Source organism: Balaenoptera physalus, assembly GCF_965194825.1.
Source record: "Balaenoptera physalus genome assembly, chromosome: 8".
Taxonomy (NCBI): Eukaryota; Metazoa; Chordata; class Mammalia; order Artiodactyla; family Balaenopteridae; genus Balaenoptera; species Balaenoptera physalus.
The window spans coordinates 79674100-79688118 of NC_138887.1; the positions used below are offsets into that span (position 1 = coordinate 79674100).

General features: G+C 42.8%; 1 protein-coding gene across 2 annotated transcripts in view; it reads left to right on the forward strand.

The window, feature by feature from the left end:
- The window catches only part of LOC309665443 (uncharacterized protein), a 28755-nt gene extending 14808 nt beyond the window's left edge, over nt 1–13947 (forward strand). The window contains exons 2-3 of one of the 2 annotated variants that reach the window (XM_082471949.1): nt 2249–3925; nt 7068–13947. In XM_082471949.1, the coding sequence (XP_082328075.1) occupies nt 2416–3925; nt 7068–7069 (1512 nt within the window). In that variant the 5' untranslated portion in view covers nt 2249–2415 and the 3' untranslated portion in view covers nt 7070–13947. Of the gene's footprint in view, nt 1–2248; nt 4695–7067 lie in introns of those variants that run through there. The other variant, XM_082471948.1, reaches the window with a different exon arrangement.
- The last annotated feature ends 72 nt before the right edge of the window (nt 13948–14019 follow it).

Below are 14019 nucleotides of genomic sequence, written 5' to 3' on the forward strand. Positions count from 1 at the left end.
ATTCATCTATTTTTCTTGCAGTTCTGTGACTTTTACTTCACATAGTTTCACCCACTTTTAAGGACATACACCTTAGGGATTGTTATGTGTCAATGAAGAACTGACTTTTTCTTGTAATGCCCCACTTTATATCCCTGGTCACTTTCCTTGCTCTGAAATCTGTCTGAAATAAATACAGCTTCTCTCACTTTCTTTTGATTAGTGTTATTAGCGTGGTACACCTTTCTCCTTCCATTTCCATATAATCCCTGTTTTTATATTTAAAGTGAGTTTTTTTTGTAGACAGTTTTTGCTTTTTCTTATGCCTTATAATGTCTTTTTGATTGTCAGCCATTTTGTACTGGATAAAAGGAACTGATCTGAATAGGCCTTTAGTAATGTGGTGTTACCTTGTGGAGGTGGGGAAGGGATCATAGCCCTGTTTGTGAAAGGACTATGATTAGGTCTCAGTCTTTTAGTGTGATTATGCCTTTGGACAGCAAAATACACATGCTTCACCTTCCCCCTCCCATTGGGTTGGGAAGGGTGGCTAGAGTGGGCTGGAGAAAAGTATTTCATTCCCCTGCATCAGTCAGGCTCTGGTTAAATAGTTTCTTTTGAAGATGAGCCTTGTTAAGAACAGTGCTTTTGGTGTATGTTACAGTGATTCCTTTCCCTCTCTCCCTGCAGGACGGACAGGGGATTTTTCTCCTAGATTTACTGTGAGAAACTGGTTGAACTACTGCATGTAGAACTTAAAAAAGTATGTGGGGCGGTCCCCTTATGAATGGGTTCCTCTGAGGATTTGAACTCAGACATCTGCATCCATCCTGATCTTGCAGTCTGTCAATAACAGTTCAGATTTCCCTACCCCACTGAGTTCCCATGGAGTTTTTTTTTTTTTTTAATATTTATTTATTTGGTTGCGCTGGGTCTTAGTTGCAGCAGGAGGGCTCCTTAGTTGTGGCGTACGAACACTCAGTTGTGGCATGCATGTGGGATCTAGTTCTGTGACCAGAGACAGAACCTGGGCCCCCCCCTACATTGGGAGTGCGGAGTCTTAACTACTGCTCCACCAGGGAAGTCCCTCCCATGGAGTTTTGATTTTTTGAGTTTGTGCTCCTGTAAGCTGTGAATGTATTCACATGTCTCTCTGTGTTGTGGTAGCAGTTTTCCCTGTAACTACATTGCTGTGAATGATCTGAGAATTCTTGATTCTTGTTCAGCTTTTTACTTTGGTAGGACTGAGTGACTTCCAAGCTTCTAGAATATCCAGAATTATGAAGCCTACCATCTTTTAAATATTAATTGGACATGCAGTACACTGTGCTGTAGAATTAAAATAGCTGAATTAGTTCTTTTTTTGGGTAAATGTTTCCCTTTTCTTTGCCTCCATTTCGTCTTTTGTATGATAAGCAGAATTAGAGGTTTCTTTTTGCCATTGGCCAACATCTCCCCATTTCCCAACCATCTAGCAACCACCCCGGCAACCACCATTCTACTGTTTCTGTGATACCATCTTTTCTAGATTTTACATAAAAGTAATCATACAGCATCTGCCTTTCTCTGTCCAACTGATTTCTCTTGGCAAAATGCCGCAAGGTCCAGCAGTTGTTGAAAATGGCAGGATTCCATTTTTAAAATGTTTTGGGGGAAGGGATATGGGAATATATGTATACATATAGCTGATTCACTTTGTTATACAGCAGAAACTAACACAACATTGTAAAGCAATTATACTCCAATAAAGATTAAAAAAAAAAAAAAAAGATTAGGGGAAGGGAGGGTGTTCCAGAAAACGAAAGAGAAGTTTTCAAAGTTGGCTTAGTGGAGGAATGCGCCTATGGCTAGAGCCTTGGTGGACCACCTACACTTTAATGGATGTAATGAGATGATACAGTGGGAAACTAGATAATGAGGTGCTTTATGCCATCCTAAGGTCATTGTCCCTCATTATCCTGACAGGCCACGATAAGCCATTCAAATACTGTAACTGAAGTGAGGATCACAGATTGTTCAGAAAGATTGTTCTGGAAGCAAAATGGATTACAGACCTGTGAGATGTGTGGGAGATGGGTTAAGAAAGTTGTTAGTCGTTATTCATGTAAGAACTTGGGGAGGACTTTAAGACCTTTGCTTTGGTAACAGAAGACTAAGTGGTAGTCCTGTGGTGGATTTGAACAGTTGTGGCTGTACAGGTGTGGTGTGTACTGGCTGAATGTTGTGACCAGCTGCAGGAGACAAAATGGCTATCCCTTTCTCTTTCTAGGTTTCACAAATGGAAGTCTGTATTTTTCATATCCTGTGGTGCTCAGTGAGTATCCTGGTTTCCTTGTCCCTCAATCCCCGTTGCCCACTACTCTTAACCGACGACCCATAGTCCCTGTGTTTTATAACACGGCACAATTCCGACAATATGGTGGCTATTGGGAAAAAATGAAAACAAAGGACACACAAACAGAAACTGAACCTCAACAGGCTGAAAACTTGAATGAAAAACAAGATGTGCGCTCAGAAGGCAACAGCCCTGATGTAGGAAGGGTGACCAGTATCCCTACAATTACATCAAAAGAAACTATGCCATTGTATGATGTGGCTTATGGTAAAGCCATGCCAGGGAACGAGGTGCAGCACAATGGGATTTCACGAAGTTCCTGTGAAAGTAGAGGTGTGCTCTGTAACCCTCGTGAGGGTAGAGACCGCATGAACTTGAGTGAAGAAAAGAAGGTATATGCAGCTGTTTCCCAAAACTCACCACCTCCAACTGACAGAGATGAGATCCAGAATAGCCTGAACTCAAAATTGTACCAGTCTACTGGAGATGTCAACAAGCTTCATCAGGAAAGGCCACTCTGTGCCAGCACGGAAGCAGTTAAAGACCCGAGCCTACATTCAGAATCTCAGAAACTCCTTACTGTAGGGGAAAGTATGCCAGAGAACAGTAGTGGGAGCCATGGCTCCCCTGAGAATGTGGGTGGAGAGGAAGAGGTAGAGAGCAGTAGCCACCCTGAGGGGGGTGTTCCATCCCCTACCTGGTTGGCCCAGTTCAACAAAGTAGGGCAGGCCACCCAATGCGATATGAGTTGGTGGTGTGAGGTACAGTCTGAGAATTCCCCTGAGTCTTCACCAGGAAGTGGTAGAAAGGGAGCAGAGCAGATGTCAATGGGGAGCAGGAACCAGGATGAAGCTGATGAGGTAGAGAACAATGGCTGCGAGGGGTGCGTTCCCTCCCCTACCTGGTTGGCCCAGTTTACCAAAGTAGATGAGGGTATACAGTGCGACATGAGTTGGTATGAAGCACAGGTAGAGAAATCCCCCCAGCAAATGCCCTCCAGAGATGAAGGGACCTCACCAGACTGCAAAACCAAGGGGTCATGGAAAAAGCCAGTCACAAATAGGAAATTAAGTACAGACAAAGATGAAGTGATGGTGAATGATGAGATTGGGGAGGTGCATAAAGAGAAAAGGTGTGCAGAGATTAAAAAGACTGTGAAAGGCAGGAAGCTGAAAGACCTGAGCAGCTTCTCAAATGTTAAGACAGCCTATTTGTTGAAGAAAAGCGCTGCCTTGACCATTGTGCTTCCTGAGGATTCAGAAGACTCTGAGTTGGAAGTTGAAGATGTAATGGATGAGGTAGAATGCCTCCTTGAAGAAGTGAGTCCACAGGGCCCTCTGACATCTTCCAAAGGAAGGTCTTATTGGAAGGCTGGAAGGATAATGAGGATGCCACCTGAGTGCTCTGTCCCTCCCCAACTTATGGTCTGGCCCACCAGAAATAAGTACAAGTTATTACAAGCTGGTGGTGAATATGAGCGCATCCCTGTGGTTTACCAGTTGAAACAACAGGATGGCTATGAAAGCACTGGTGTCAGGCTCCAAAGCAAATACACCATGGCCAAGCAAGAGGGACTGCAGTCCAGGAGAGCCTCTCACAAATCATTGGAATGTAAGTGACTAGGGGGTTCATATACTATTTGGTTGTCTGTTGTGGTTCCCTACCAGGTGAATCAATAGCACTTCTTCATTTTGAAAGTATGTTGTCACTTAAACTGTACTGCTCACATTCATAGGATTTGCAAAGGGAATCCCAAGTTAGAATTCCTGCATTCTAGGAAATTGCAGTGTAATTTGAAACAAAGTTTCTCTAGTAGAAGATGATAGAAAGCTGGGTGATAGCGGTAAGGAGAGTTGGGCTGAGATAGTCAGGAGGACATCAGTCTAGCTGGATTGCTGAGAATGGGCAGTCCATGTGGAGGCAGAGAATTTCGACACAGTTTTAAGTTCTGTGGTTTGGAGATAAAGAGGAGCAAGTTTGGAGTGGGAATGGAGACAGTAGCGTGAGCTCAGGCAGGATTTCTCTCGAGACCATCCTGCCAGAGGGAAGACTTGTGAGGAATTGGGAAATAGGCCAAGGAGAATGGGGTAAAGTAGTAGTGTTTCTCTTCACTTGTAGATTTTTATCCTGTAGGCAATAAGGGGCTAATCCAGATTGAGTAGAGAAATGAGACAAAGAAATGTGCTTTGTCTTCCACCGGTAGTATTTAGGAGTAGGAATTAGAGTGGAGAGTGCCTATATGGAGGAAAGCCATAAAGTCAGTTTTACTCAATAAAAAGTACTGTAATTCAACAAAACCAAGTGGTGAGGGTCCTCACTCACCTGGGAGTAAATAGACATGTAAGAGGGCTAGCACAACTGAATCTTAAAGAACAAACAAACTGGAGTTTGAACTTGAGTACATGGAAAAAATGGTAACATCCATGGAAAAGAGTTAGCTTGGGAAGAGAAGTTGTTTTGCTTTGCTGTGTGGGTTATGGTGGGAGGGGCATAAAATGGTGAGATTGAGGGACTAGACTAGCAGCCTCCCCACACCTGGTTGAAGCTTGAGTTTGGACCATCCTATGACTGGTGGGGGCACAGCTGACAGGAGTGGGGAGGGAGGGAGGGCCCAAAGGAGAGCTTTGGGAGATGATTACCTCTGGGGTGCAAAGTATGAAGCAAAGCAGGTAAGTGAAGAATGGGATGCATAAGGGCCCCAGGGAAGTTTAAATAAGTTCCAGTCTTAGTCCTAAAACCTTTAGACTGAAGAAGTATTTAAGCCTACCATTTCCACTTAAAAGTCAGGGTATTGTTAGATTTTAAACTCTTGGCTGTTGTCACTTTGATTCATGCTCAGTGATTTGGAGGGGATTTTGTAAAACACACGTTGCCTTTACAATATAAGCAGGGTTTTTTGGCTTTGATAAGTTAGTCCTTGCTTGCAAAAGGGCAAGAAATGATATGGGCCACTGTGCTTAGAGACCCCTCATGCATAAGAGATGGCAGCATTTTGTAAACTTCAGAATGAATGTGAGCATTCCAGATGTGAGCCCTCGTTTTTAACGTCTAACATTGTAAAATCAATAGTTAAATTAAAACACCAGCCATAATACTGTTGGTCTTCTCAGTCTTATTTGCCTCTGTATTCCCGTGTCATGTCATTGCCCATCAGAGCGTGTATGAATCTTTTTCTATCTTGGGAAATGACACTGGTTATAAATTTACTCCCCTCACCACCCCTCCCCTTTTAATACTGTAGCTTAGTAGTTTTCAGCACTTTCTCCTTTGACCACGTCTGAAAGAACGTCTCACTGAGTTTTCCTGTGAAGAAGTTAATGGGAACTTCAGTTTACTCCAGGTTACACAGTCAAGATTTTAATTTTCATGCTGAAGGCTCTCTTCTCTAGATTGTCTATTATTTTTGCCAAATGTATTTTTTACTGCCAGGAACAATAGAATGGCATAGAGTTGTGTCGTGAAAAATAGGTCATTTTCTTGAACGATATGTTTTTGAATTGTTTTTTCCCTTTGGTTTTGAAGCCACTTGGATTGTTTAATGTATGAATCCCTTCCCTCAGGTAACTATGAGAGAGCTAAAACCAAGGTACCTTACAAAGTACCAGAGATTTGAGGCAGATGCTGTAAAGTTTAGGAAATACCCAGCAGCTCTAGAGGTTGGTATCTATCCTGTGTCCAGTTTGTCTTATGATTTGCTTTTTGGATTTTGTTTGGGGTTTCCTACTTGGTGCCTGTTCTGCCCTCCAAAGCTAACACTGCTTATGGTAGATGACAAATGGCAGTGTTCTAACTGGGTAACAGACATACCTTGTAAGACCCTAGCTTACAAGAAGACTGGAACCAAAGTTTTTCAATTCTGTGGAAGTTATTATTATTTAATTTATAATTTATTTTTATAGAATTTTAAAGGTTACTTTCCATTTACAGTTATTACAAAATATTGGCTATATTCCCCATGTTGTACAATACATCCTTGAGCCCTGTGGAATGTTATTTTTATCCTAGTTTTCACATTTAATTCCTGATGCTGTTAATGGTAGTATATTGTGGATTATATGGGATTTTGTAAGTTTCCTGGTGGCTTCACCCTTAGTGTACTAGTTTAGAGCTGGGTAATGGAAGCTTAGCATCTCCCTTTAGGAGCCAGTAGCTTGACAGGCTTCCCTTCGCACTGAGTGTTGGCATTGGGTAACCCTGCCTCACCTCAACCCCTAGTCCTGGAGCAGTGGATTGATGGCCTTTTTATTTTATTTTTTAAATACATTTATTTATTTTTGGCTGCGTTGGGTCTTAGTTGCCGTGCGCGGGCTTTCTCTAGTTACGGTGTGTGGGCTTCTCATTGCGGTGGCTTCTCTTGTTGTGGAGCACGGGCTCTAGGTGCACGGGCTTCAGTAGTTGTGGCACGCGGGCTCAGTAGTTGTGGCTTGTGGGCTCTAGAGCACAGGCTCAGTAGTTGTGGCGCACAGGCTTAGTTGCTCTGCGGCATGTGGGATCTTCCCGGATCAGGGCTCGAACCCGTGTCCCCTGCATTGGCAGGTGGATTCTTAACCACTGCGCCACCAGGGAAGTCCCTAATGGCCTTTTAAAGGTCACTTCTGCCCTGCAGTGGTCATAAAGGGAAGAATGATAACTAAGCTCAGGCGAAATGTCAAGACCTTTGGCTTTATCCTAAAAATGGAAACTAAAGTTATTGGTAATGATTCTCTATATCACATCTGTTTCACAACTGTATTATTCCATTGTGATTTCATAGGAAACAAATTGCTGAGTTCCAGCTTCAAGGAAGAGCTAAATATTGCATCATCATGATGGATTAGAAAATGTGATCTTTCTTGATTTGAACTACTAAAGTTATACCAACAAACAAGAAAATGTGACATTGTAAAGCCTTTGGAATTAAAAGTTGTAAAACAGCAAGTAAGTTGAATTGCAAAAGTGTGTGATTGTGAAGCATTTTCTTCCCCTCTCAAAGTGGCCACAACACTCACGACAACACCAGTAGAATTGGATCATTCATGAATAGTTCTGTCTTGTCATCTCCAGGGACTTTGGGATAAGGAGAAAAGGATGGTGGAGTTGAGGACAGAATAAAAAGATTTAAGCATTCCCCATAAAGAGGAACTATCCTGGGGATAGAGAGGATGCTGACTCATTGTTTATTAACTCAGGCCAGGCACATAGCCGGTCCCTGATAGATATGTGGAAGGGTAGGTTGTCACATGTTCTTTACTAGCATCTAGTGTCTACTCCTAGAAACAAAGGAAGCTTTAGGCAAGTAAGACTTCTTTATACTCAGACCCTAGGACCTGGATGGTCAATGTGTGGAACCAATCTCCCAATAAATGGTGCAGATTAGGTCTGACTAGGTACCCAAAAGGTTTGTGTGGTTGAAGACAGCTAGGTTTTTTGAAAGAAGGTGGCATGGCAGAATTCATGGTTTTCCAGGTGTGGGAGACAACGGGAGTGCCACCAGGAATGTCTATGGTCATTATGGGGATACATGGTTGGGACTGGCCAATGTTCCGAGTTAAGCTGTATGAGCATATCCTTGATGTGCTTATAACTCCCTATACTAAACCAGTACTTCTAGCTGGTGTAATAAGAATGTAAAAAGTGATAGAAATGAGCAGAGACAAGCAAAAGATAGTGTTTGCAAAGCCGGTCTTATCAGAAGGTCTATGACTGCCTAACTAACTCCTACTTCAGACCTGCTTTAAGTAACATCTGGAAAGTGGTGCTGGCCTGTATCCCCACCCATGGCTGGATAAGGTGACCTTCATGTGTCATCAGTGCACTATTACCACTTTCATAACGTGACAAATGAAATGCAGTAGCTGTCAGTCTCCTGACTATACTGTACATTTCTGGCTGATATTGATTTGCTGTATAATCAATAATATCCTCATTAAGTAGTTGTATAGAGACTGCCATTTAGTGTACAGTATTTAATGGATAGCTTAGTTTTAACTTAAGATTAACCCATTTTGCACTGTGGTCCCTGTCTCCACTAGCATTCCAAGCCCATCAGAAGACAACTGAACTACAGAGGTAGTTCAAGATAGGAATCCTGGAGATAGGAATGCAATGGTTGGGGTAACGAAGGATTGGGTAGGAAGGGTACGGTAAGCTTCCTTTGCAGATCCTGACACCAGCAGTATGTCTTACGATTTAACTCAGTTCTGACACTCTCTGCCTGGAAATAGCATCAGATTCTACGTGGTAAGGGCTCAGTCGTATAGGACTGTGCCACCGCCCCCCACCCCAGCTTCAGATTCTACTCAAAAGCCAGGTTTCACCTGTGCTTTTGACACACTGGCTATAGATCGGAGGTCTCGTAACCCCCCGTTTGGGTTCGATTAATTTGCTATATTACTGGTTTATTATAAAAGGCTGTAACTCAGGAACGGCCTGATGGAAGAGATGCATAGGGCAAAGTAGGTGGGAAGGGGCACAGAGCTTCTACACCCTCTGCTTGCGGAGAACTCTCCCAGAACCTCCATGTGTTCACCAACCCAGAAGCTCTCTGAACCCCCCCCTTGGGTTTTTATGGAGGCTCCGTCACATGGGCATGATTGATTAAATCATCGGCCATTGGTGACTGTTTCAACCTCCAGTCCCTCTCCTATTTCCCCAGTCAGGGGGTGGGACTGAAATTTCCAACTCTATTCAGTTAGGTTTTCCTGGCAACCAGCACCTCCCCCCATCTTTAGGTACTTTTCAGAAGTCACCTTATGAACATACACCTAGTTGTGAATAACAAGACACCCATTTCACCTTTCAGGCTCTGTCATGAACTGAGGACAAGAGACCAAATATAACAAAAGATGCTCCCATTGCTCTTGCCATGCATGACATTCCAAGGGTTTTGGGAGCTGTGGGCCAGAAACTGTGGACAAAGACCAAGTATATCTGAGAAACATATTTTGGTCATATGAGTGATCAAATATATATTATAAATCACAATATTGAAGAATGAGAAATAGGAAACAACTGAATTGCGATAGAGGAATGGTCAAACGAGTCGTAACACCTTCAAACCAAGGAATTCTGTGGCCATTTAAAGCTTGTGGTATATATGGTGTATACAGACAGCTCATGCAGCTCAATATCAAAAAACAGCCCGGGCTTCCCTGGTGGCGCAGTGGTTAAGAATCCGCCTGCCAGTGCAGGGGACACGGGTTCGAGCCCTGGTCCGGGGGGATCCCACATGATGCGGAGTGGCTGGGCCTGTGCGCCACAACTACTGAGCCTGCGCTCTAGAGTCTGTGAGCCACAACTACTGAGCCCACGTGCCACGGCTGGTGAGGCCCACGCGCCTAGAGCCCGTGCTCTGCAACGGGAGAGGCCACCGCAATGAGAGGCCTGTGCACTGCAGGGAAGGGTGGCCCCAGCTCGCCACAACTAGAAAAAAGAAGGCCCGTGTGCAGCAGCAAAGACCCAACACAGCCGAAAATAAATAAATTTAAAACAAACAAAACAAAAAAACCCAGCCCAATCAAAAACTGGGTTGAAGATCTAAATAGACATTCCTCCAAAGAAGACACACAGCCAAAAAGCACATGAAAAGATGCTCAACGTTACTAATTATTGCAGAAATGAAAATCAAAACTACAATGAGGTATCACCTCACACCAGTCAGAATGGCCATTATCAAAAAGTCTACAAACAATAAATGCTGGAGGGGGTGTGGAGAAAAGGAAACCCTCCTACACTGTTGGTGGGAATGTAAATTGGTACAGCCACTATGGAGAACAGTATGGAGGTTCCCTAAAAAACTAAAAATAGAACTACCATACGACCCAGCAATCCCACTCCTGGGCATATATCTGGAGTAAACTGTAATTACAAAAGATACATGCACCCCAGTGTTTCACTGCAGCACTATTTACAGTAACCAAGACATGGAAGCAACCTAAATATCCATCACAGATGATGGATAAAGAAGATGTGGTACATATATACAATGGACTATTACTCAGCCATTAAAAAGAATGAAATAATGCCATTTGTAGTAACATGGAAGAACCTAGAGATTATCATACTAAGTAAGTTAGAGAAAGACAAATATCATATGATATCACTTATATGTGGAATCTAAAAAAATGATACAAATGAACTTATTTACAAAGCAGAAACAGACTTAAAAAAACAAACTTATGGTTACCAAAGGGGAAAGGTGGGGGGGAGGGGTAAATTAGGAGTTTGGGATTAACATATACACACTATTACATATAAAATAGATAATCAACAAGGACCTACTGTATAGCACGGGGGACTCTACTTAATATTCTGTAATAACCTAAATGGGGAAAGAACCTGAAAAAGAATAGGTATATGTATATGTATAATTGAATCACTTTGCTGTACACCTGAAACTAACATGACATTGTAAATCAACTGTACTCCAATATAAAATAAAAATTAAAAAAAAATAAAGCTTGTGGTAAGCAGTTTGCCAAGGTATAGTAAGTGAAACCAAGTCATAGAACAATATTCATAGTGTTCTTCAGTTTTTACAATAAAATAACCCTGTGCCTATGTGTTTGGTAATGCATTTTTTAAAAGATCTGGAAGGCTATATCAAACCATTATAAGTAGACTCTCACTTTTTATAATGGCCCTGAATGGGGAACTTTTTATGAGCATGTATTAATTTTATAATTTTAAAATAATTTTTAAATGCTGGGGGCAACATAGCAGTCAAAAAGAGTCTGAAGACGGGAAATGTGATAATGAAAGGAGGAAGATGCCCGAGAAAGCAGGAAGAGATGTTGATGATAGTATAAGTAGTAGCAGGAGTAGCTAGTATTCATTTAGCAACTGAAATGTACCAAAATGTGTCCTAAATGCTTTACAATACCAAGTCACTTGATTCTATGAGGTAAATATTATCAGTCAAGGAAATGAAGGCATAGAGAGGTCACACACCTTGCCCAATCTGAGAGCTCATGAATGGTGCAGCTGGGATTCAAAACCAGGTTGTCTGAATTCAGAGGCAGTGCTTTTATTAATCACTGACCTCTACTGCTGGCTGACAGGTGGGGTCCAGAGCACAGGTGGAGGAAGAGAGAAACCTGACTGAACTGTTAATTAGTTTTCTGTTGTTGCATAACAAATTACCACAAACATAACGGCTTAAAAAAACCATTTAGTATCTCACATTCTGTAGGTCATAAGTGTGGGCAGGCTTAACTGGGTTCTCAGCTTAGCATCTCACGAGACCAAAATCAAGATGTCAGCAGGGTTGGGCTCACACCTGAGGCTCTAGTGAAGATTATGCCTCCAAGGTCATTGACGTTGGCAATATTGAGTTTTTTTGGCACTGAGACTGAGTTCCCCATTTCCTTGCTGGCTATTAGGGGCCTCTAATTAGTTTGCTGCACTCCTCACCTTGTAATCCTGACTTCATCTGTATCTGTCTGTAAGGTCAGCAGTGGCACGTGGAATCTCTCAACAGGCTTGAAATCTGAGTCCCTATACTGTGACCAGTTAGAGAAAACTCTGGAATTATAAAGGGCTCTTATGATTTGGTTAGGAACACCCACATAATTTCCCTTTCCTTGTGCTTGTAAAATAATCTAATCATCAGAGAAAAATTCATCATACTTAACACTCCCGGAGAATAGGGGGAAAATCCTGGGGCCATTTTAGAATTCTGCTTACCACAACTATGATGGATGGTGGGATGTCTTGGTGCAGGAAGGTCTGAGGGCTTGTAATGCCTTCCTGGATAGGACTTGAAAATGCTCAACTTGAAGGGAGATGTTTTGGGATGAAGATTTGAACAGGTGACCAGCAACCCAAAGTGTGCAACTAGTCAGCTTTATGGTATAAGTTGAGTTTGGAGGTGACTTTAGGGGGGTACCAACTACATGGCTGTGTGATTTTTCTCTAGCATTCTGGCTCGAGGTTCTTCTGAGAAAGAAGGCCAAAAGGACCACAGGTCAAGGGAGATGACAGGCTTAAGTAATGGACTTTAGAATCTAGGCCAGAAAGAGAAGATAGATAGAGAAAACCACAGTGAGGGAGTATGGACAGTTAATTTACAAAAGCTGCAGCGTACGGCCAGATTCCAGTTAAAGCAGGAAGGAATGCTCCAGTAAGAGGTTAAAGATATAGAGCAGTGGTTCTCCAAGTATGGTCCCCAGACCAACAGCCTTAGCATCATTTGGGGACTTGTTAGAGAGGAAAATTCCCAGGTCCACCTCAGAGTCAGAAACTCGAGAATTCTGGGAGCACAGGAATCTGTGTTTTAACAAGCACTCTAATTGATTTTGACGTCCCAAAGGTTTGAGAATCATTGATGCAGATTCTTTCCTATTTTTAAAGAACATTTCATCCTGAATGGGACAGTAAGAAATTCCCTGAAGAGGCTGGGACTGGGTAGCAAACATTGTGAGACATATAGAAGAGGACAAATGGCCCATGTTGTGCATGCTGAGCAAGGATAAGTTTAGGGCATGCCTAACTTAACTGGCCTCAGGATTTTCAGAAATAACACGCCCTGGTGATTCCAATCTGGACAATTGTGTTACTGAGGTACTATTCCAAGGGCAAGACCAGGAGGATTTATTGATTAGAGTAAGAGGTGGGTCCATTCTGGGCTTGGATTGGCTGTTCTTTAAAGAAGGGGGAATCCAACCCCCAGGGTAAGAGGTTGGAAATGGGAATAGAAAGTTCCCGGGACCCTGAAAACAGCAAGAGACCTGCTGGATAGGTAAGGACACTTACCTGTGAGCAAGATCTAGCTCCATTTGCTTCAGCAAACCATAGGACTTACTTACTCTCCCATAGCTGCAGGCACCACCCTGATGGGTAAGCTGCTTCAGCTGTGGCACAAAGCTAGAAGAGCACAGGTGGGCCATGCTTACCAACAGGAAGAGGAAGGAAGTGAGGGATATATTTTGGGATGTGGGTAGCTGACCCTGAATAGTAATTCCCCTATAGTCTTAAAAATTTTTCTGAGTCAATTACTCTGGAAAAATCATAGGACTCGCGCAGTAAGATCCAAGCAAGTTAAATACAATGTAGCCACACAAGATTTTTCACTATTGTTATAGGAACCCCTCCCCACAGTCAACAAATCATCTCAGGTGATTATGAACACACTGCACCTGTGGTGCAGCAGCACAGGATGTACTTAATATTAAAATCAGTTTTAGGGTTTCCCTGGTGGCACAGTGGTTAAGAATCTGCCTGCCAATGCAGGGGACACGTGTTCGAGCCCTGGTCTGGGGAGATCCCACATGCCGCAGAGCAACTAAGCCCGTGTGCCACAACTGCTGAGCCTGCACTCTAGAGCCTGCAAGCCATAACTACTGAGCCCACGTGCCACAACTGCTGAGGCCCACGTGCCTAGAGCCCGTGCTCCGCAACAAGAGAAGCCACCGCACTGAGAAGCCCGCACACCGCAACGAACCCAACGCAGCCAAAAATAAATAAATAAAATAAATAAAAAAACAAGTTTTATACTGTTAAGTTAAAAAAATAACGTGCAGATGAATGTGTATAGCATTTGTGTTAAAAAAAAAAAAAGGCCCTCTGCTTGTCTGTGATGTATACAATATTCCTGGAAGACTTCACAAGAAACTGGTAAAATTGGTAGCCATTGGGAGAAGGAACTGGGAAGCTGGGGGAGAAAGGAAGTAGTAAGAGTTTTCATAAGTAAACCTTAGGTACCTTTTAAATCTGGAGCACATACATGC